Below are 25,603 nucleotides of genomic sequence, written 5' to 3'. Positions count from 1 at the left end.
GCGATCTCAAGAGTACAAATACATTAATCACTAGATATTGTGCCACAGGTTAGCACGGTCATAAAAAAGCAAACCAAACACTGGATTTCGTTTTTAACGGGATGGAATTCAAAAATTATGCTAAATTTGTATCAAACCTTAATTAGACCACTGAAAAAGAGTATTGCGTACAGTTCTGGTCACCATATTATTTAAAAAATGCTGGAGAGGATGCAGAAAAGTTTTTCAAATGTATTCATTCTCTCACGGGATGTGGGTGTTGATGGCAGCACCAGCATTTGCTTCCCAACCCTAATTGCTCTTGAACTGAATGGCTCGGCAATTTCAAGAGCTAAGAGTGATCACATTGCTACAGATCTGGAGTCACATCTAGCTCAGGCCAGGTAAGGATGGCAGATTTCCCTCCCTAGTGAACCAGATAGGTTATGACAATCGATAGTAGTTTCATGGTCACCATTACTGAGACTAGCTTTCAATTTCAGATTTTTATTAATTGAATTAGAATTCCACCAGCTGCCATGTTGGGATTTGAGCCTGTGCGCCCCACAGCATTAGCCTGGGCCTCTAGGTTACTGGTCCAGTTTCATTGTCTCTGCACCGATAAAGGATGGTACCAGGAATGTGTGGCTGTACGTATCAGGAAAGGATTGACAGGCTAGGTTTCTACTCTCTTGAAAAACAGCTGAGAAGTAATCTGAAAGAGGTCTTTAAAATTAGAGATTTTAATAGAGTATTTGTTAGAATGTTTCCTGAGTCATGGAGGTTTACAGCATAGAAATATGCCCTTCAGCGCAACTTGTCCATGCCACCCAGTTTTTAACCATTAAGCTAGTCTCAATTGCCCGCGTTTGGCCCTTATCCCTCTATACCAATCTTACCCATGTAACTCATTAAATGCTTGTTAAAAGACAAAATTGTACCCGCCTTTACTACTACCTCTGACAGCTCGTTCCAGACACTCACCACCCTGTGTGTGAAAAAATTGCCCCTCTGGACCCTTTTGTATCTCTCCCCTCTCACCTTAAACCTATGCCCTCTCGTTTTAGACTCCCCTACCTTTGGGAAAAGATGCTGACTATCTATGTCCCTCATTATTTTATAGACCTCTGTAAGATCACCCCTAAGCCTCCTACGCTCCAAGGAAAAATGTCCCAGTCTATCCAGCCTCTCCTTATAACTCAAACCATCAAGTCCTGGTAGCATCCTAGCAAATCTTTTCTCCACTCTTTCTAGTTTAATAATATCCTTGTGGGGAACAGCATAATCAGAGGCCATCAATATCAGATAGTTACAAAGAAACATCACCAAGGAATTGAGAAGAAACTTCTTCATCCAAAGAGTGGTAAGAATGTGGAACTCACCATCAGAGGAGGGGGTAGCAAATATTGTGGATTGATTCAAGGGAAAACTAGACATGCATATTAGGGAAAAGAGAATAGAGCGTTATAATGGTAGATTTAGATGAGAAAATGACAAGAGGTTTGAGTGGAGCATAAACATTGGCATTAACCATTTGGGCCAAAAGGCCTGTTTCTGTGCCGCATATCCGATGAGACAAATTTGGTGTTGATGATTATGAGCCAATACATTCTGGAGTGAAAAATAAGGAATGGGAATAAATACTGCAGAAAGAAAAACCTAAGGGTTTAAATATGTAATCCCTTTACAGTGTAACCGCTTGTGCAGAACAGAAATCCAAAATTATTCTAGATTTTATAAATAGGAGCAGAGAATACAAAAGTAAATAATGATAAATTTATACAATTGTGAGGACATGTTTAGACTGCTAACTGGAGTTTTGGACACATACCAATGCACATTGCAAGCGAAAATTGGATATCCAGTATAATTAGAAGAAGATAGAATGTTTTGGATTGCCCTCGCACAGACACGGCACAGACACATTGAACCAAATTACCTCTTTCCATGCTAAAAAGGTCTATGATTCTGTGCTTTTTCAAGTACTTGGCAACCTAGCTACATAATTAAAACTGCGGTGGTTTATTCATGCTTTTAACTCTAATAGGTCATCAAAAGATCTTGGAACAAATCAGCCAAATTCACTGACACAGGTGAAAGAATCAAAACTTGGGGCTGTGGTTTAGAGTCCCAGCTGTGTCTGAGGCCTCTGAAAAAGGGATAGTCTGTGAATAATTACAATTGTTCGATGGGCAGCTCTGGTCTGAATATTCTATCTGGATCCAGATCGCCAGTCTACAGTGAGCAGAGAAACTGAGTAGTGCGGTTCTATGGCAGTGTTTCACTGTGAAAGTGAACATCCATTTTTAGGATTGACAACCAAAAAAAAGCTTGGACAATTAGGTGAGTCGCAAAGGAGAAGTAGATGCAGAGACAGAGGCAATTAGGCACGGATTCCAGAAAGTGCAGCTCAGAAGGCTGAAGGCACCACAGTAAATTAGAGAAAGTGGAAGGATGTTCCTCTTACTCATCTTCTACACAAACAAACAGTTATGGGGGGGGGGGGGGGACTACATGTGGGTAGAAAGATGGGGAGGAACAAGATCATGAAGTGATTTAAACATGATCTAGTATAAAATCCAAATGAGATGACTTTTTAAAAAATAATTACAACGTAAGCTCCTCAAGTAGCAACTTTGCCCATGCTGAAATGTTTGAGAAACATTGTCATGTGAGGCTTTTTGTATCTTCTTTCCTGCTACCTATGGTCAGATGAAAAGTAGATTTCAGGGTTGGCTACAATCAAGCAGCAGACTTTGTCCAAAGACGCAACTACACTGTATACCACGTGGACAGCACCAAATTTTCCACTGCCAGAGATGAAACTCTATTTTCATTGTACTCTATCGAGCGAAACAATTGATAATAGACTTGCTCACTGAGTGGCAGGCTCCTTGCCACAGAGATTCAAAATTTACATTTAAAGGGTTACAAAATTATTTTGGAATATTTAAGAAATGGCTTATTGAGCACTTTATTTACAGCAAGGTCTGAAATGTGCCAGCAAATGCAAGAGGTAAAACACATTTATCCTGCTGTACTCACTATAAGAGACTAATTGGTTGCCTGGTTTAGGGCACAAGGAACTTTTGTGAATTATTTGGAGCATATATAGTAAAAACATGAAATTACTTGGAATCACCAGCCAGAAAACTGCGGCTTTAGATTATGGTTGTACTGTTTGGACAATGTCATCCATAGATATGCTGGTAGCAATTCACTAATGCAAAGCAACACTTGAACCAATAAAATGTAATGCTGCATCAATGTACTTTGGATGTAATATTAATTACTATCACTACTGGTAATCGGCATGATAGCATTACAGAACTCAAAATGGTCACTACTTAATTTGTAACATAGCATCATGGAACCATAGAACACCTACAGTGTGGAAGGGGGCCATTAGGCCTATCAAGTCTGCACCAACAAGTGGAATAGTACGAAGGCTTAAGCCCCTCATTAGACTTCACTGAACCCTTAGCAGCAACATAGCGCACAGTGACAAAATTTGATAGGAAGAACAACATTTTGTATGGATCAGCTGCTGAAGGGAAAAAGAATAAATCAAACTAAACTTTCAACCCACGTTTAATAGCACCGAGTGCTGATTTTGTAAAGCATTAACGTACCGATATATGGCATGGCAGGATACAGATTTAATTCTCCAAGTCTGGTGACGTCCCAGTCTCTACACAGCTGCGAGAAGATGCAAAATGGAACTCTAGCATATTAATGAGAGAGAGGATGCCTGCTCTCAAGCTACCCCTGTCCAACAACTTGAGGTGGTATTGGCCGAGTCCTGGGAGGAAATCGTTCTTGTGTGATCAATGTGTGACATTGCGTGGAGAAAGGAGAGGATGCTGTAATCTTGAGGTGTAGCTAGTTGCAAAACTTATTACCTTTAATACAACATGGCACTAAAAAAAAGGGAGTTTTTAAATGCAGGTTTTGTAGTGATTATGCTGTTCATTGGTTCGAAAATAATTTTCCCCTCCGTGAAGCTAACTGGTTAATATCCTTTATAACGTCACTCGTCTTCAATTGGTTTGTCATGAAAGTGAACAAGGAGGCATCTTCAATATTTGATTAAATCGTATTAAGAGCATTTGTGTATACTATTTGCCAAAAGAAAAGCAGGAACCCCTTACCTTGTCTCTGGGTTATAGCCCAATATATAAAAAAATTGGTCCGGTCGTGGCTTAAACTCTCTGGCAGCAAATATGTCAGAAAAATGTATAATATTGCATTTCCCTCTGAAAGGAAAAAAATATATAATTGATGTTGCCATGATATATTTGAAAACCAATTAGTATTTCAATCATTGGTTTGGTTGAATAAAACCACATCACATTAATTACTCAAACTTGCCTGAGTGCTGCAGCATGGTAGGTGTCTACATAATCCGAAATGAAGAGTTCCCGACTCCTAATTACTGGGTCTGTGATCACAAGCTCACGGCCAGAATCTACAGGAAATGTAATTATTATGTACGTAAATGACTTCCACATATTTATTCAAAAATTCAGATGGAGGATAAATGCTAATATAATTGAACACTGATAACAACACAAGTCTCCAAGGAGGAGATTTATGATAATCTTATGACAGATGAAAATACATTGAAAATAATAGGCTTTGTCAAAGAAAAACATTGTACCAACAGATTCCAATCAGAAGTGACCTTGAAGAGCAGCTCTGAATCGGAGTGGGATTGTACCAGAATTCATCCAACAATTAAATACTTTTTCACATTCGCCCTTTATAGACGTCCTTGCACAATTGTTGCAATTACCGACCGTTTTCTCCCAACAATTTGTCCTTACCTTTGTCCCGCCCTTTTTGCTCGAATTAGATTAATTACAACTAATTTTGGGCAGCTAGGTAGCACAGTGGTTAGCACTGCTGCCTCACTAATTCCAAAGTGGATGTCATCCTATGGGTGGGATGAGATAGATTTGATTTTGACAGAAGGAGCCCCAAATTGCTAAATTGGAGTCAACAGCATAAATGAGGGGCTTGGCTTGGATTATAGTTGCCACTGTAAACAAACTGTAAAACACTGAACCCGAATGAATGTGTGTCTCGACGTGGATTTTCACATTGGAGGCAAATTTATCTCTGATAAATGGGTTATTTGCTGTGAGGATAGGAGGGGGAGATGTTTTCTTGGAATGAGGCTCCTTTTGTCAAAATCAAATGCATTACCTTCCACCCATAGGATGACATCTGGATTGGAATTAGTCTTCCACGAGTTGGAATGCCAAATAGTGATGGCCTCATAAATGACACTTTTAAAACTGAAGTAAGAATTGAACAAGTGTGACTTTGGTACCTAGTAAATATTTGATAAAAGTTTTACTTCTTCAAGAAAGGTACAATTTTGGCACCATGTTCAATATATTAATCAAAAATTTAGAATGATTTTGAATGGTTGTCTAACTTCAAAAGAATGATTTGGTAATTTGAACCTTTTAAAGCAATAAAATATCTAGATAGAGAAACTGAAAATTAATAAAATATTGTATTTAAGCTTTAAGTTTATGTAAATTTATTTATTAGTGTCACAAGTAGGTTTACATTAACACTGAAATGAAGTTACTGTGCAAATCCCCTAGTCGCCACATTCCGACACCTGTTTGGGAACACGGAGGGAGAATTTAGCACAGCCAATGCGCCTAACTAGCACGTCTTTCCGACCGTGAAGGAAACCGGAGCACCCTGAGGAAACCCATGCAGACACTGGGAGAATATGCAGACTCCGCACACACATGTCTCTAAGCCAGGAATCGAACCCGGGTCCCTGGCGCAGTGAGGCAGCACGTCTTTCGGACCATGAAGGAAACCGGAGCACCCGGTGGAAACCCACGCAGACAGGGGGAGGACGTGCAGACAGTTTATAATGCACATCTCACAATGTGTAATTTTGAGTTCGAACAAATTATCCCCACAATATGGGAAGTACAGCTAATGGTAGGTGGTATGCAGCATGAAGTGGTTACCATTGCAAATTGAGCCACTGATATCATCAGTCTCTAAATTAGCCCAGTCACGAAATCAACCAAGGCATGGTTATACTTCAAGCCAGGATTGTTTCAACCCCAAACTTAATTACCAGGTCAGCTAAGTAAAGGGGACAAGGGAAGGGAGCTCCCCCAATGGATTCATAATTTCATTCCAACCCGGTATTTAAGAAGTCCAAAAATGGTGGGTTCACTACAGGATCGAGTAATAGGGAATGAACCACAACAGATAAGAGAAATAAAAGTAGTGGAAAAGCTAGGCAAATGTGACCATGATATGCCTGAAGATAATAATACAGAAATACATAAGATCAGGGTGAAAGATGACAGAACAACCAATTTTGAGGGGCCAAGAATGTTTGCCAACAATGATGTGGGACAGCAACGGATAACATTTAAAATGGTGTTCAACAGAGACTAGTAAAAACACATGCTGCTAACAAATTCATGAGACACGATAAACAAATAAAGATGTATGGGAACAATTGAGGATAGGGAAAGGCATGGCAAGTGAGAATGCAAAGAGATTAGGAAAGAAAAGTCAAAAAATAAATAATCAGGAAAGCAAAGAAAACAAAAGATATAAAACAAAACAGTAAAATATTTTACAGGCACATAAATTTAAAAAATAAAGTTGGGATGGGGAATAGGGATGGACAGGATAAAAATCACAGGCAGTGATAACAAAATGGCAGACATATTAAATAATTATTTTGCTTCAGTACAAGCCAGGGAGACAGATCAGGTGGGCATAGCATCAGAAGATGAGATTAGAAATAATATAACCACATTTAAAATGAGAAGAAATATTAAATGAACAAATAAAATTCAAACAAGGTAAAAACTTCTGGGCCAGAAGAATTATATGTAGGCACTTTTTTAAAAATCGAGAGAAGAGACAGACAGAAAAGGCACTAGTACATATTTAATTAATCAATTAGAAAGGGATGCAGTATCAGAGTATTGGAAGATGAGTAAAGTCATATCTATATTTAAGAAGGGAGACAGAACATATGCAGGGGGTGATAGACCAGTCAGCTTAACATTGGTGCTAAAATGTAGATAGTAAGGGCAAAGCAGGTGGAAAGTGTGGTGCTACAGGAATCAGGGCTGGGATTGCTGCTGTTCACAATTTACAGGCTTCAAATTGAAAAACAGAACTTCTAAATTTGTAGATGGTACCAAATTGTGAGAGGGTGGATTGTGGGAAATAGCTAATCCCAAGGAGGACAGCTACAAATTTAAAGACATTGATATGTTTGCAGAATGGACATATAATCGGAAAATTAATTTCAACGCAGATAAACATGAGGCATTACTTATTGATAAGAAATATAAAGCTGTCGCATACGCCTTGGAAAATAAAAATTTAAACGAGATCAAGTAGCAAAATGATCTGGGGGTGTAAATACACACATCACGCAAAGTAGGTTAACAAGTCCGTAAAAAACAAACCAGTGTTTATGCAAAGATGGAATTGAAAAATAGAAGTTATGCTAAACTCGTATTAAACCTTGATTGGGCTGCAGAATACAGTGGTAACGGAGAGGTTACAAAAAGGATTTACAAGAACAATATCAGAAATGTGAGGTTATACTCTTCAGAAAAGAATGAACGGGGACCTCTTGACACATCACCCAGGTTTCCACTGTACCACCAAAGTATTTATTTTTTGAGAAGACATCCACATGGCGCCCTACAATTCGCCAATTAGAGTATACAACACTTAGTAAATTTGCCATTGCTGATCTAAAGACAAAATATACAAATTTACAATGCAAAATTTTATAGATGGAATTCTCCCACCTGAGACTAAGTCCCGTGGCGGGAGCAGGGGCAGTGTGTGTTTCCTACTGCAGGGGCCAATGGGAACCATGCCATACCTTCCAGTCGCACTAATTATACATCCAGGTGTTTTGTGCAGTATTCTGTGGCGGGGCAGGCTTGATGCCACATGTTCCACCATCATATCCAAGTGCCATATTTAAAAACCGTCCGGAATCCTTACTGTCAGCACCTACCTGAAAGGAAATTATAGGAAGGGGAGGTGACAGTCCGGCATCCAAATTTAGTGACAGCTCCTTGGGTGTCCTCCTCAACCATGTCTACTCGGCTGATGGTAGGAGGCGGTCCAGCAGGGAAACCAACATGGCATGGCCACAAGTGGTTGATGCTGCTAGTTTTCAGGCGATGCACTGCTAATTTGCATCAGTGATAACCTGCCACACAGAAGTGGGCCATCTTTCATGGGGGGAAATGAGAAATGATCCAAAATCCAATGCTCCAACCGACGTAACATGCAGTCCCTCTTAAGTGTTCTCCTCTTTGAGCAGAAGCACTACAGAACAGGAGAGGACCGGAGAGGGTCGACCACACTCGAAGACTCTAACCGAGTGCAGGGAGAGGTCTTCAGAGTTCACAGGAGTTGAGTGGGACAGAGCCATTGTTGATGGGGAGTTTGGCCTTAGCCATCCATCGAGCAAGAATTCATCCATTCAATGCAAACCATATCAAGTGTGCCTCAATGCTGTCACTTGCACTCTTTCTCACTTGCAGCTCTCTCCAGGAAGAGACCAAGGCCAGAGGAGGACTCTTTTTCCAGCCACAGCCCAGAAGAGGGCCAGGAGGAAGCAAAAAAGAAAGCTGTACAGCATTCGATACATCGCAGTGCACCCTCCACCAGCTCAAGTACACACACCTTGATAGGTTTTGGTGCTAGTTCAGGATGGGTCGCACAATGTGGTGGTGATCACACGAACACGTGCCCACAGCAGGAGGGGACAAGTTTAGCCAAGCCCCTTGGCTCTCGGCAGACAGCTGGCAAAGAGGCATGGGTGAGATCCCGGTCTGATGACCAGCCTTTCGAATCCACCTTCCACCTTACAGTGATGAGTCAGGAGGGGAACATCAGGAAGAGCCATCAACAAAGTGGCAGGCGAGTCAGAGGAGTCTGTTCGCCCGCTCTGTGAAGTGGTGCCCGCACATATGCGCATCAAAGTCTCCATGGGGGTGCATGGCAGACACCATGGAAACCCTTGTCTCCCAGAACATAGAAATGCATGCCGACCTGCACTCCATCGCCGTTGCTGTGGGTGAGTCCATGCAATGGCAACTCTGAGGTGAACACAGTAAGAAGTTTAACAACACCAGGTTAAAGTCCAACAGGTTTATTTGGTAGCAAAAGCCACACAAGCTTTCGAGGCTCTGAGCCCCTTCTTCAGGAGTATCCACATCATCAACTCTGAGGTGAACAGGGCACCTCAAAATCCCTCCGGGGCCCTTCTTCTCAAGGAGTCAGGTCAGGCCCTGGGGCACCAGTAAGGAGGAGCAGCAGCAGCTGGACACTCCTGGATCGGGTACTCAGGACTCCCACCCATACCTAATCTTCCTCAATCTCCTCCACCCCACCCCACCCCCAACCATCCTTCGCCATATCCCTAATAGCACTTGGCAAGACCCTGAATTTCCAAAGCAAGTCAAAGAAGTCAGTGGAGACTGTGGAAATGCTGACAACGTTTGGTGAAGACGCTGAAGTTGCAAAGCAAGTCCGACAGCGTTGAAGCCGAAGCTACTGTGCGGGGACCTCCCACTTTGCGAGACGTGCCATGGACATAAGGGTCTGCCCACCATTCCAAGCGGTGTGCTCCTAGGGTCTGGTAGCAGCAGGTCTCTTGTCTGCTCCTTGGATATTCATGATGCGAGCAAGGCCCTAAAGGTCAGTCCTGACTTTTGTATGCCACAGTGGTCCAGATGCGTTCTAGACTGGTGCTTTCCTGCTGGTGTAACGGAAAATCAGGAGTAGGGAAAGATTCTGGCCAGGCTCTTGTATGCATTCCATTAGCGGGACGCAAATCAGTTTCATGCCATCCTCCAGTGGGATGGGTTGGGGTAAGTTTGAGTGCGGAGGAATACTGTGCAGAGTGGGTCAGTTTGGGTGTTTAAAATAGTTACACTGAAGTTAGATGTGCTTCTATTCCTTCTAAATCTTTCAGAGCAACTATGAGTGCCCCCCCCCGCCCACTTCCCACACACACACACACACACCCACACCCCCCCCACACACACACACCCCCACACACACACCCCCCCACACACACACACCCCCACACACACACACACACACACACACACCCCCACACACACACACACCCCCACACACACACACACCCCCACACACACACACACACACCCCCACACACACACACACCCCCACACACACACACACACCCCCACACACACACACACCCCCACACACACACACCCCCACACACACACACACACCCCCACACACACACACACACCCCCCCACACACCCCCACCCCCACACACCCCCCCACACACACACACCCCCACACACACACACACACACCCCCCCACACACACACACACACACCCACACACACACACACACACCCACACACACACACACCCCCACACACACACACACCCCTACACACACACACCCCCCACACACACACACCCCCCACACACACACACACCCCCACACACACACACACACCCACACACACACACACCCCCACACCCCCACACACACACACACCCACCCCCACACACGCAGGTAGGTAAGGGAAATGCCCAGTGTATTTTCACATTCCACTCTCAATCTCTATTAAGTGATCTGATCATAGTTTAATTCTAGAGAAAGCCTCAACATCCCAGAGTAGTGTGAAGTGATTGAAGAGTTTCACAGGTCTGGACTTTGGGTGAGCTCAAATCCTACACAGTCACACCGCCAGCTGACAATTCACCTGAAGAGTGGCCAAGTGGATGAAACACCTGAGGGCGGTGAACACCTGTAGAAACGTAGCTCTGTAATTGTTAAGAACGATAATAAAGAAAGGTTTGTCAAAACGGAGTACTTACTCCTTTGCAAATGCTATCTGCCTAGATTTCAAACCCTTTGAAGAAGAATAATTAAATTTTAAACTTCTGCCAAATGGCCTTCCACCAAAGCAGCAGACAGAATGATGATAGGAAGTGATCCTTATGAAACATGATCACAAACTGCTGTTCATCATTAAGCTGGTTACTTACCGACTAACCAGGAAAATATTTTTTTTCCTGTTTAAAACACCTGGCCAGACCATACTTTGTTCTCAGTAAAGTACATCAGCTTGTATATAAACTTACTTTGCTGCAACAAGCTCATTTATGCAAGTTAAGAACACATCTGCTTCTCTTCCATTCCGATGTAAGCTTTTCAAACAAAATCTGCATGCCACATAAAAGTTACCAGTTCAAAAAGGGTATATTACTTTATTCAATAACAGCCTCAGATACTACTACTGAAGCTTTCGAGCACAGCCGATCTTTTAATTGCTTCCCCCCACCACTCCCACTTCCCCCAGAAAGAGGCACTATAGAATCATCCCTAATTCATAGGGTCGAAAAATGCAGGGAGCATGATGTTTTCAGCATCCAATGGGATAATGTGAACCTTATGCCATAGCAGTAGAGGTCACTCTAAATCAGAGGGGAAGAAAATTAAATGCTGATTTGGCCACTGGATGTAATGCAATTCAGATTGGTTTTATACCTATTATTACAAGACCATTAACTAAAAGCTAGGCAATCCAATTTGCCTAACTCCTAGCTGAGATTATGATCATTATGATCAGATTAAGCAGCAAACACTCGACAAAAAGATGTTGAAGATACAGTTTTAAGTGACCAGGTCATCTTTGAAGTAGCTTACAAGATGTGTGGGTTAAGTCCACACAAATCAATGATGTGTCTTAGCAGGATATGGGTCGATCCTGGAAACATGACATGGTAGCTTCTGTCAGAAAGCCCTTAGAACTGTATTTCATTGCTTACAATGAAAGTGCTCTAGCTAGTTTTCATTGTCTCTTCAAATAATGGATTTTCTCCAGTGTCCACTTGTGCAAATGATTAGAGATAAAGTTTTCCTTCCAGGTTAACTAGCCACAGTGCTCTCCATAGGATAATTAATGGACTTTGCAACTGAAATGTAAAACAAAATACCGTTAAGACAAGCCAGACCCTAACTTGCTTATCCGTCATTGCGTGTCGTGACCAATGCACTTCTCACCTTGCCAGGCAGGTAAGTCAAAAAGTGTTATTTATTATAATTTTACAACTGCCAACATATTTATTTTTTTCTTTTCAACAGTAAAAAACTTCAACAAATGTTGAGTCACCATCATCTATCGAGATGCACTGTAGTTTTGTGGACTATTGTCCGAACATGCTGTCACTATAATCTGACACTGAAAAGCTAAGTGATGTCAACAGTCCTTTCCTTCGTTTTGGAGATACTACTTCACAGAAATTTGGTTGGAAAGATCAGAGTTACAATCCAAGCTTTCAAGATGCATTCACGAGCAGGATTAATTTGGAACCTGATTCCTATCCAGGTAATTCATATTTTAATCTGGAATTTTTCCACGTGTACCAGAATACCCCAAAAATAGCTGTGCATTGGTACTATCTTGGTCCAAAGAAGGAACTGTTGAAATGGAATATGCGCCAGTCATTTTAATTACACATAATTATCCACACCCCTTGAGAAAGATACGCGACTAACAAATGATACCCAAGACTAACTAAAGGGTGTGGGAGGTGGAGAAAAGGAGAGAGAGATGTTCGACCAAACGACAGCACAATGTTTTTAAAACATGGCCAAACAGAGTCTTCAAATGTTTCATGACACACTGGCAAATACAAGAACACCAGGCATACAATTGGAATTATGGATTACACAACTATTTCATTCCATTTTAGGATCCATTGTCTCCTTCCAGGGACTTGAAATACAATGGATGAGAATTTCACTGATCCCATGCTTCCAGCAGAGGGAAATGCTGAAAGGCAACACGGTTCAGAGTAATTGCTGTCACAATGCAGTGATCATTCTGTTATATCCATTCCCCTTAAACACAGCTCCACACAGGGAGTACGGGATCACTAAATTTATCCTACAATCTCTTGCGCTATGGCTCTGAAGCCTTACAAAATATTCATTGCGGAAATACCATGAGGACCATCAGTCGAATACATAACCGCACTGAAAAAGTTAAACAAGGCACTGGGCAATTTTGGCAGAGGGATATAATACAATTCAATGGAGGGGTTGCGCAAGGTTTAGGGTTGCGATTCATGTAAGGACATTCGTTTTAAGTGAAAGGGGATTTTTAAAAATGCCAACACTCCGCAATGCCTTGCTCAAAGAAAACAAAATTCAAAATTCAGTAAAACTGGGAATAATTCATTCCACAGAATAATGCTGAAATGTCAACAAAACTGACAGCCTTAGAAATAGCGTAAATCTATAAGATGGAAGTAAAAGAACGGAAGATAAACCATGCATGAATGTTAGAACAGAAAGGAAGAGAAAGTTGAAAGATCCAGGATGAAAGTTTAAGAAAATGGCATGTTTAATCCCCTGGATTTATTGTCTCAAGGTATGAAGCTATTTACAAAAATATTTTTTTTTTGTACTTTTCCAATTCAATCAAATCAAATCCAATTCAGAGTCTCAACAAGTTGAGACATTTCCGATCCAGGCTGACAAGACAGGGCAAGCGACCAAATTACCCTGTCCTGGGCCTGATCTACATGAGCCAAGCTGGTTTATCCACGTGGATGTACAAGGTGGTCACTGAAAAATGGCCCCTGCCTGCCATAGCCCAGTGACATAGAGGACCACATGACCATCCAGGCCATGACACTGAATGGATTAACAAGAGCATTCTGTTTCAGTTAAGTGCAACTCTTATCATTCAACTCTTTCAAAACTTAAAAATGGAAAAGGGACTTAAAAAGTTCTTTGTTCAGGCAGGCACCAATTTTTATACAGTTCTAGTACATACAGCAAATTAACCACAAAATCTAATCTACAGCAAATTCTACTCCATTTATTAATTACAGATCTTCCAGTGCCAACATTCAGTTACTAACTGCAGGTTTTGGAAGACTTCTTTTGTCATCGGGTAGTTCATCATGGAAAAGCAGCATGTACAAGATAGTCATCCAAGTTTAAAAAAAAACACTCATGGCATCTATCCATTGTTTGGGCATCACTGGGGAGCGATAATTGGCCTCAGTCTCCAGGACAATTAGCAGGAGAGAATTATAAGCCAACGTTCCTGATCTTGAATGTTATCCAGTGGCTCTTGCTATCAAGTGCATGTCTGTGGACACTGCACCAGATTGATACATGCCCCCCCCACCCAACTACAGAACGGTGCGTGTTCAATAGCCTCACTCACATATGAAGGCATGATGCCTTAGCGTCTTAGACAGCAAGTTAGAGAGTTACTGATACCAGTGCAAGTTGCCACCTTCAGGAGTGGAAAGGAGCTAAGGAAAGACAATTGGAGAGAAAAAATGTTTGTGACGGCATGGTATTAGAGTACTCACCATTTTCGTTATGTCGATCCTGAACCAGATGCTGGTAGACTGAATCCGGCACCTCTGATTGACGATAGTACCACTTGACATTCATTAACAGGTGGTCCCGTTTGCTCTGAAAGGTTAAACATCAGCAGACTAAGTAACTGAAATGATAAAGGATGCAATGCGAGAACTATTCTTTGTTTTGTGCAAATAAAAATTTAGCAAGACTTAGCCATTTAGTAAATGATTTACACTTGAATTGACAGAAAGGAACATTCAATTTGAGTAATATTACTGAAACATTCTTGATGAGGCCAGTCCTAACATGGAAGCCATGGTCAAATGGCTGCACACATTTAGCAAGTTCCATATCACCTACAGCAATGATTTAACAGGGACATAAACTGAATGATGCAGCCCTATAAACAAATGGGCATAAGTAAATTATAAATCCAATTGGGATGGGTTAGATCTACAAAACACTTCAGAGTAATGCTACACTTAGGTACAGCTATTACAAGTAGCCACAAGGATGTCCATGGATATAAATTAGAATACGATAGTGCATTTTATTTAATGTCAGAAGAATATCAGCGCTTGTTAAATAGAACTTGGGAGGAGTAGGCCATTGTCAACCATTCAATCAATACCTCAAACCATTTACCTAACTTTGTTCCAGATACTTCAACACCCTTAACTGATAAAAAAATCAATCTATCTTAACTTTCACAGCTCTAATTGTCACAGCATTCACTGCCTTTTGGGAGCTGGGTTCAATTGTAATTTTTGCTTATGGGCAATGGTGTAGGGGACTGATTGGAAACTTAGAAGCACAGACATTCTGCAGGAAATGGCCAACAGAGAGGAAGACTGAGGTGCAGAACAACATTAAAGTTTTAAAGTTTAAACTTTTATTTATTAATGTCACAAGTAGGCTTACATTAACATTGCAATTAAGTTACTGTCAAAATCCCCTAGTCGCCACACTCTGGCACTTGTTCGGGCACACCGAGGGAGAATTTAGCACGGCCAATGCACCCTAACCAGCACGTCTTTCGGACTGTGGGAGAAAACCGGAGCAACCGGAGGAAAGCCACGCAGACGCGGGAAAAATGTGCAGACTCCACACAGACAGGCGGGTATTGAACTCGGGTCCCTGGCACTGTGAGGCAGCAGTGCTAACCACTGTGCCACCGTGCTGCCCCCTTAGCTGCCTGGGAGAGAGATGGGGAAAGAGTGCTTTCGCAAAGGTAAAGGAAGCATTTCCAAGCATTCTCTGGGAATTCATACACAAGTAGTTGGGAGACTTGTACAATAGCAAAGGCAGTGTGGACTGCAAATAAGCACCAGTGATAGAGACATTTTACTTCTTATATTTTATATACACAGAAGTTGAACGTATATTGTGCAAATTAACTACTTTATACAATAACATCTTGACCATTGAATTCTGTGAACCGCATATTGCACAGTTTTTACGTAAGTGGGAGAAGTTCAAAATGTTAGTTATTAAAATTGCTAAAGTGCACAACAAAAACAGCAGGGAGTGATTTGAATGTTGTAAATTTACACATATGGACTTGAATATAGATTGAAGCAGTCAATTAGATTTCATACCATAGTTACCTATTCTGACAGCTCCTACAAGGATCACTGGCAACCAGGACAAGTCAGGAATAGGCAGGGCAGTCCAGGGCACGCTTTAAGAGTGGAGATCGGAAGGACTGAACCTTGACCATATTCCCTGGTTTTGGCTGGACACTCTATGACGCCTCAGGTTCCCGCCACGACATTATTTAGAAGGCAGCTGTGTGGAATATGCATACTCAGCCATGGTCACCTAAGGTGCATCCAGCATCCTCCAAACTAAGGCATTTGCAACCTCATTGGGTGCTATGACCTCCACCCAGTGACTGGAAGCCAGGAAAGCTTCCAGAACGATGCAGAGGAAGGGGGTAAGAGGAGACACCCAGAGGCCACTTCCAGCAAAGGCTCGGGACCCGCAGCGAAGAAGACTACAGACAGGACTCGGCAGCAATGCAAAGACAACGCAAGAGGGTGCGCATGAGAATCACCTTGCAGACGATGATCCCGAGATGGCAGAGGCTCAGAGAACTGGACCCGTGGTTCAGTCAAGTTCGATCGGCGTGGGTAGTCTTAGAATGTGAGGCAAATCGGGTTCAGATAATTTGGGAATAGTAACTGTGTTAATATTTATTGAACTTGTTAACAAAATTGGGTTGAACTGCAAACCAAGTCTTGTCCTTTTGTTCATCTTGTAAGTAAGAGCTCCTGGGTAAAGATTGAGATGTATGAACTGGTCAAAGTGTCTGTCTGCGTTTTACAGACAACTTTATTATTATTCTAAACTGACTGCTCTGAAATATCACTACGCAGTGAGGTTTGAAAATGCCATTCTACTTCATCTTTTTTGGCCTTTTCCAGCCAACCTTCTTTTCAGTTAAATCCATCAAGTTGCACAAAAGTGTTGAATAAAATATATTTCAGCAAATTCAGTTTTAAGGATAAAGCACAAATTTTCTCAAAACTTGCGGCAGTGTCACCCTTGGCCATCGTTGGTGCAGAATTTTCCACTGTCGTACAAAAATATCAGGGAACATAGTGAATTAGAGAAAAGTTGCTTTTATATTTTGTTTCCTGTTCTGAACATGAATTTTTGAAGACAGCTTTTTCACGTCAATGTTAGTTCTTTTTAAATTGCTGAGAACAGTTGCGTGCTGCTTGCAAATGCTTATCAAAAAAGTCTCCACTGTCAAATCTTTAGTACATTGTAAAGATACAATAGATTCTGTACTATCAAGCCTTCAGTAGTATCATCAGTAAACCAGTGAGTGGCAGCACCGAGTCAGAAAACTGCAATATTTGCTACCACACTAACTGTACTATTCCATGCAAAATTCATGATGGTATTAGTTAGTAGCCCCCTATATCCAATGCTCGTTTATAGAAACAGAAAAGTACTTGCAGTTCATTTTTTTGTGTTTTCTTCTTTGCAAATCAAAGCTTTATCTATACAGAATGGGACTCTCATACCTCCAGAGGAGATTTTCACAGTAACTTCATTGCAGTGTTAATGTAAGCCTTACTTGTGACTAATAATGAATGATAAATCAACTTTAACTACCCATGAGTGTTAGGCAAATCACAAATCTGTGCAAGAATTTCAGAGACTAAGTTTCCTTGCCAGAAGCAGCACTCCAAAACATGCAGCATAATCATAGTGTGACCAAAATACTATAGAATCTCAGATGAACAAAGGACCACAGTAACTGTGCAGAGTAACACTGTGGATATAATAAGCAACAACTCAAAAGCATATTTGCATGTTGTCAGAGGAAGCTCGGAAAATCTAAACCTTTGCCAAAATCAAATCACATGGAGCCCTTGGGGGGCCGGAGGGGGGATGACTCTCCTTTGGAGCTTTTCCAAGCAGTTTTAAATATGTTAATTTTTTATGGAACATTTATATACATGGAACAGGCAGTTCTGGCATTCCCCAGGACCTGAGTGCAGTACTCCTCACTGGATCAAAACTGTAGGTCGGAATAAAGAGGTGTGAGAAAAACCTTTGTAACAACTGCAATTGAAGCTATTTTGCAGGAAGTGCGCGCTATATACAGGAGGATTGCTGAAGTTAGTTACCCAAGTTAGCTATTCCATATCCTGTTCTTAATTTTAGATGTGTACAAACTTGTTTCATTGCAATAAAGCTGTATTGCTCCATACATCATTCATGCACAGAAATACGAAGCAATACTTATTTTGGATATGAACTTTGATTTAGAACAGAGGTTATTGCTCAAATTTCTGATACTCAAACATGCTGCTTTCAAATAACCAAATCATTGATGATTTCATGGAATCCCTACAATGCAGGAGGCTGCCATTCGGCCCATCGAGCCTGTACTGACAATGATCCCACCCTGGCCCTATCCCTGTAACCCCAATAAATTTACCCTGCTAATCTCCCTGACAATTTATCATTGGCCAATCCACCTAATTCGCACATCTTTGCACTGTGGGAGGAAACCGGAGCACCTGGAAGAAACCTACGCAGACACGGGGAGAACGTGCAGACTCCACACAGACAGTGACCCAAGCCGGGAATTGAACCCAGGTCCCTAGCGCTGTGGTCACTGGTAACCACTGTGGTCACTGGTACAATCAGCATTTATTGCCCATCCAGAGCTGCTCTTGAGAAGGTGATGATGAGTTGCCTTCTTGAACCGCTGCAGTCCATCTGTTGCAGGTACTCCCATAGTGCGTAGGAAGGGAGTTCCTGGATTTTGATCCAGCGAACGATACAGTTTCAAGTCAGGATGGTGTGCGACTGGAAGGGAGCATGTTCTCTGCCTTTGGTCGAGTTCGCAGGTTTGGAAGGTGCTGTCGAAGGAACCTTGGTGAGTAGCTGCTGTACATGTTGTCCACCACTTTTTTTTAATTCATTCATTGGACATGGGCGTCACTGGCCGGCCATCATTTATTACCCGTCCCTGGTTTCCAGCGATGGTAATGCCATTGAATGTTGTGGGAGGATGGTTAGATTCTCTCTTGTTGGAAATGGTCATTCTCTGGCCCTTCAATGGTGTGAATGTTACTTGCCACTTATAAACCCAAGCCTGAACGCTGCCCAGGTCTTGCTGCACATGGACACCAACTGCTTCAGTATCTTAGGAGTCCGAGGTCAACACCTGAACCTGGGCTCACAATCTATGTTGATAGTAAAGTGTAGTATTGAGGGAATGTTGCATTGTTTGAGATTATAGAATCCCTACAGTACAGAAGGAGACCATTTGGTCCATTGAGTCTGTACCAACTACAAACCCACCCAGGCCCTATTCCCATAACCTCACACATTTATCCTGCTGATCCCCCTGACACCAAGGGTCAATTTAGCAAGGCCAATCAACTTAACCCGTACATCTTTGGAGTGTGGGAGGAAACTGGAGCACCTGGATGACATTTTCTAGTTGAGAAAAGCAGAGCTGCTGGTTCAGGAGACATTAAACATCTGAACAAAGAACAAAGAAGAAAATTACAGCACAGGAACAGGACCTTCGGCCCTCCAAGTCTGCACCAACCATGCACCCCCAACTGAACTAAAACCCCCTACCCTTCTGGGGACCGTATCCCTCTATTCCCATCCTATCCATGTATTTGTCCAGACGCCCCTTAAAACTCACTATCGCATCTGCTTCCACTGCCTCCCCGGCAGCGAGTTCCAGGCACCCAATCACCCTCTGTAAAAAACTGAGGTCACTTTTCAAAAAGTAGCAACTTTCACCTGGTGTCCAACATTCCATCACCACCAAAAGCTATTGCCATTCATGACTGATGCATTTGCTTAAATAACAGGTTATTTCACTTCAGAAGGTAATTTTGCAATATAGTTATGACCCCTAAACCTATCGACCTCTAAAATCCTCCTCAAGGCTAAACTGCGACCAAGCTTTTAACCCAATTTTCCTAATATCTCTTCCTCTGACTCTGTGCTTTCTGATTAGATTTTTGTGGAGCACCTTGAAATGTTTTTATACATAAATGCTGCTGCCTAAATGTTGACAAGTCTACACTCCAGCATGAATCAAAGCTTTCAAAGGCAACCAGGAAAATTGGGGTAGAAATTAGACCATGTCATAGGAGGAGCTTTTCCAAATTCCTAATGTCATGAAGGTAATTTAGTTGTGTGAAATGTTCTTAACAATTCATTGTTACTGCTTTAACAGCATACAATAATGACAACCAGATCACTGCATTACTGCCCTTGTTAATGATAGCATTTCCAGAACCAAAAAATATTTTAACTGGAGTACTTTTCCCTATATTGTCCTGCTGCATGTTCTAAAAGTTCCAAGCAAATTTCCTTTGAATTAGAAAGCTGCAAGCAATTTATCGTTGCTACCATTCAGTATTACGGAGTGCAGCCGGGGGCAACTGGAATGAGGTCAGCTAACTCAGGAAATTGGCCTTGATGGTTACTGGAGTCTTGCAAAATAAAGTAAGCACCGTAAACAGAGGAGAGAAGAGCACATAAATTCTTCCAGCATTCCTTAGTTAACAAGTTCGCCATGAAGTCAAGGCGATGGGTGATAATACTTTCAAAGAACAAAGAACAATACAGCACAGGAACAGGCCCTTCGGCCCTCCAAGCCCGCGCCGCTCCCCGGTCCAGGATTGAATCCTGAATCCAGGATCCCCGCCCAATTTTCCAGCCTATCTACATACCAATATCCTATCCACCGAGCTGTCCCTCACAGCTATGATGCTTTGTTCATTACAACCTATTAACTCACCCCCAGCCCCCCATTCCAGACCATGTGATCTCCAGGGAGAGGCGAAAACCCAGAGTGAAAAACCCCAGGGCCAATATGGGGAAAAGAAAATCTGGGAAATTCCTCTCCGACCCCCTGAGGCGATCGAAACGAGTCCAGGAGATCACAATGGCCCTGATCGGAAAATGCTTCCCAACCCTAGTCATTTCCACTTCCACGAACACCATATGAATTCCCTGCCCCCGAGACAGGTTCCCAACTATCCGCACTATTGAACTATTTCGCTCAAGGAACTTTGGGGGTTGTCACTGAGTTGTCCTGCACATTTCCCACATGAACATTCTAGAAAGAATAAACTGGCATTGGTGTTCTTGCATCTGATACCATTTCACTGTAAAATGGCACACATCATTCAAGGAGTTAAAGAGTTATCCCATTTGGAATTAATCAAAATTCGAATACCTTTTCTCTCTCTTCCCCTCCCCGATGGGCTGAATAGCCTCCTCCTGCACTGTAACAATTCTGAGATTCCCCTCGCCATGTGTATATATTGAAAACCTAAATTTTATATAACTACAAATTTCTGCTGCAATATTCTTCACACGGAATTTTGGTTTTGCAGTAAAACAATTGTTATTATTTAGTGATTCACAACAAAATGAGGATGAATTTGGAAATATTCACTGTATATATGGTGGTCAGTTCCACTCGCACTCATTAGATAATGAGGCGGTCTGTACCTGCATACAGCAAGACCTGGACAACATTTAGGCCTTAAGCTGCTAAGTGATCAGTAACCACATAGCTGCCAAGTAACAACTCTTTTCTGTGAGAGACAAATCACCTCCCATTGAATTCAATTGCATTATCATTCTAAATTCCCACATCTACATCCTGGGGATCACCACTTAACTAAAGTATTCAAATAAATACAGTGGCTTCAAGAGAGGCTCAGAGGCTGGGTATTCTAGGATGAATGATTCATCTATTGACTCCCCTTTCTTTATCATCTACAAGGCACAATCAGGAGTGTAATGGAATCCTCTCCACTTGCCTGGGTGACAGAACTCCCAACAACATTCAAAAAGCTCGATACCTTCAAGGAGAAAGTAGCGCATTTGATTGGCAGCACATCCATCTCATTGAACATTCACGCCTTCCATCACTGGTCCGCAGTGTGTAGCATCAACTACAGCAACTTGTCACGGCTTCTTTGGCAGCACCTTCCAAACTCACAAGCTTTACCATCCAAAGGGACAAGGGCAGCAGGCACATGGGAACATCACTGCCTCCTAACTTTCCTCCCATCACATGGAACAATGACTTGGAAATACATCGCCTTTCCTTTGTTGTCACTGGCCCAAAATCCCACAATCTTTCCCCAACAGGACTGTGGGAGTACCTTAAGCACACAGACTGCAGGGATTCAAGACACTGGTTTATCACTACTTCCTGAAGGGCAATTAGGGATGAGCAACAAATACCCTGGAGGATGCACTGGGGGACCCCCTCGATTGCCCCAACGAACGACCTCTGTTGAAATGGCCTAGGAAATTTCAACTTCTGATGGGCAATTCCCCTGCATCCGGAGCCCTCAGAAAAAATCTCCAACAATGACTTAGAGTTGGAAATATGGAGGGTTTCGATTCACTTACCAGAATCGCTACCCAGGAAATGTTGAACAGGAAAAACTCCTGGGTTAAAAACTCTACCTCCCACTGACCCCATTTACGGCAGTTGGTGTAAAAAGGGGATGTGGCTTAGCTTCCCTGACGATCCTGCCCCAACACCTCTACTTTCTCAGAAGACTAAGGAGATTTGGCATATCAGCTATGACTCTCACCAACTTGTAAAGATGCACCATAGAAAGCATTCTTTCTGATTATATCACAGCTTGGTACGGCTCCTGCTCTGCCCAGGACTGCAAGAAACTACAAAAGGTCGTGAATGAAGCCCAATCCATCACTCAAACCAGCTCCCCATCCATTGACTCTGTCTACACTTCCCACTGCCTTAGCAAAGCAGCCAGCATAAGTAAAGACCCCACGCACCCTGGACATTCTTCTCTCTTCCACCTTCTTCCATCGGGAAAAAGATACAAAAGTCTGAGGTCACGTACCAACCGACTCAAGAACAGCTTCTTCCCTGCTGCTGTCAGACTTTTGAATGGACTTACCTTGCGTTAAGTTGATCTTTTTCTACAGCCTGGCTATGACTGTAACAGTACATTCTGCACACTCTCATTTCCTTCTTTATGAATGGAATGCTTTGCCTGTATAGCGAGCAAGAAACAATACTTTTCACTGTCTACCAATACATGTGAAAATAATAAATCAAATCAAAAAGAAGAACTCCCAGAACAGGCACTCTTCACAGTTCTGAACAGGCTCAGTTCAGATCTTCGGGTGAGAATTGCAGAGCTCCAGTGGCATGTATAAAATAGGAAATCCAACGGTGATTCCCACTCCTAGGAAGATATGGTTCATTGTCTACTTTTAAAAATGCATTTTAGACTGAACTACAAACTACAGAATGAAACACTAAACAGTATAAATATAGGTGGCGTTCAGCCTAACATGCATGTCAAATCCCACAAACATGATGAGATTACTAACCCAAAAATAATTTATGAATTTTTGCTTCTTACAAGGACAGAGACTGGTCAGTAATGTGCCTGAATTGGTGAAAATGCACAAAATGTGTTTACACGCGGACATTACACTGCCTGAATTGGCCCCATAACCTTCCCACAAATGCTTTAATTCAGGACTGGGGCTTCATTTCAAAGTGCAACATTAAATGGGGAAAATTAGAAACGTCAGCTGCTTATACATTGAGGATATCAGATAGAGAGCTTGAGTCTGGGCTACAGTCTTGCGGTGGTCAAAGGCAGTACTATAATGACACCCTGAAGACTTCACATCAGAGTTTTGACAACATAAGAGTCCTGGGAGAAGCTCGCCCAGAATCGCTGCACCTATGCATCCAAATAAAAGTGCTTTGAAGGCCAGCATGTATTGGACGCAGAGAGAAATCACACGGAGTGGAAATTCCGAGCCGGCGTTGGACTGGGGTAAACACAGTAAAAGTTTTAACAACACCAGGTTAAAGTCCAACAGGTTTATTTGGTAGCAAATGCCATTAGTTTTTGGAGCGCTGCTCCTTCGTCTCCATCTCCACTGGTGATGGAGCTCCATTCCATCTGACGAAGGAGCAGTGCTCCGAAAGCTAATGGCATTTGCTACCAAATAAACCTGTTGGACTTTAACCTGGTGTTGTTAAAACTCTTACTGTCCTATTTGTAGCAGAATCTTCTAAGCACGATCGATTTTAGCAATCACCTACATAACCTACCAAACACTTTAGATGATAAATATGGTCATCTTGGCCTCAAAGGATGAACGAGAGAGAATATTATGTTACTTGGTCTCCTAAAAGGAGCATTAGTCCACTTCTTTATAATAACTGCCCCAAGTCCATAAACATATATTTGATGATAACATACTCAAAATAATTGGTGGACATTAAAGAGCTGGAACTGGCATCTCTCTTGGCCAGATAACTTGAACACTGCCGGCACCATGAATTATATCTTTGATATCACTTCCTAAATCAGTGTCCAGACAAACAAATTAAGGAAAAATTAAATGGATGTCCCTGACTTTCCTTAGATTAAGCTCAATAAAGATCCATAGAGACCCACCAGTCAAAGGCCCAAGCATGATGGTGAAAGGGGTTCAGAGCAAGTTGAGCTACAGGCAACAAAGTTTGGGATAGGCACAAGTTTAGGCCAGGGGCAAGTTGGAAGGCTAGCTAGACAAGCAGTGGAATAATCACATTTTGGGATAATGGAAGAGGTTTCAGCAGCAGATGAGCTAAGAGGCAGGGAACGAGTTAGGCGATCTGAAGGAGGTAGAAGTGGGCAATCATGGTGATGGTGCAGGTACGTTGTTGGAAACTCATGCTGGAGGCAGACAACACACACTTACTCAGCTTAAAGCTGTTCCCAGGGATGGAAAGTGGCCAGAGCAAAGAGCTTGGGGCAGGGACCCAAGATAATGGTTTTAGTCTTCCCATCATTTAGTTGGAGGAAATTTCTACTCATCCAATATTGAATATCAGACAGGCAGTGTGACAAATCAGAGATACTGGAGGGGTCCAAAGAGATGATGATGAGATAAGTTGAGTGCTGCGGCATAAATGACAAAGTATGGGAAGATCTGAATCTTCCTGATGTGTTTGCCAATATCGACAAGAAGCAGAACCTAGTTGAGAAACAGAAGAGGGTCAGGGATAGATCGTTGGAGGACTCTAGAGGTAACTGCTGGAATTGAAGGAGTAGCTCTTACAGGCGATTCTGTGGGTAGAATTAGACTGATAGGAATCGAATTGAGCCAAGGCAGTTCTACTGAGGAAATAGTCTAAAGGACGATGTTGTGACCTATTATGATGAAGGATTCAGAATGGTTGAGAAGGAGGAGGAGGTATATTTCAATATGTGGAATTATAGGCTTACCCTCCAATGAATAATGTGAGTTAGCTGCAACTTGAGACAGTTACGACACTCAGGTGGAATTTCCAAAGAAAATTACCAAGTGTCATCGTGGACGGGAAACCCGTTGCAATTCCCGCCAGCCTGAGCGCCACGATCCCCATCTTCCAACACCTGTCATTTTTTTGTGGATGGGGAGGCGTGTTTAGCACTGTCATTGAGGGGGGGCAGAGCCTAAAGACGCTGAGTCTGGTTCCTCAGAGATTGGGGTATCTTTTTTTTAAAAGAACACCCAATCTCAATTTAATGTTAAAGACCCCGCTCCCACCAATCACCAGCATCCCTCCCCACCCCGTGCAAGTGAACCCCGCTATGGGTTCAATCATAGGCCCATCCCCCACATTGCCAAGACGGCACTGTCAGGCTGCCACTGCCAG

The 25,603-nt window shown here is 42.4% G+C and overlaps 1 protein-coding gene across 4 annotated transcripts in view; it reads right to left on the bottom strand.

Annotated features, from left to right (window-relative positions):
* Positions 1 to 25,603, bottom strand: part of rerea (arginine-glutamic acid dipeptide (RE) repeats a) — a 554,684-nt gene that overhangs the window by 279,357 nt on the left and 249,724 nt on the right. For all 4 annotated transcript variants that reach the window (XM_078238699.1, XM_078238702.1, XM_078238703.1 and 1 more), the window contains exons 4-6: positions 14,406 to 14,511; positions 4,351 to 4,447; positions 4,131 to 4,235 (exon numbers count right to left, since the gene is read on the bottom strand). In XM_078238699.1, the coding sequence (XP_078094825.1) occupies positions 4,131 to 4,235; positions 4,351 to 4,447; positions 14,406 to 14,511 (308 nt within the window). The remainder of the gene's footprint in view (positions 1 to 4,130; positions 4,236 to 4,350; positions 4,448 to 14,405; positions 14,512 to 25,603) is intronic.

Source organism: Mustelus asterias, chromosome 22, assembly GCF_964213995.1.
Source record: "Mustelus asterias chromosome 22, sMusAst1.hap1.1, whole genome shotgun sequence".
Taxonomy (NCBI): Eukaryota; Metazoa; Chordata; class Chondrichthyes; order Carcharhiniformes; family Triakidae; genus Mustelus; species Mustelus asterias.
The sequence above is the reverse complement of the archived record's forward strand: the minus strand, read 5'-3'. Positions and strand labels throughout refer to the sequence as shown.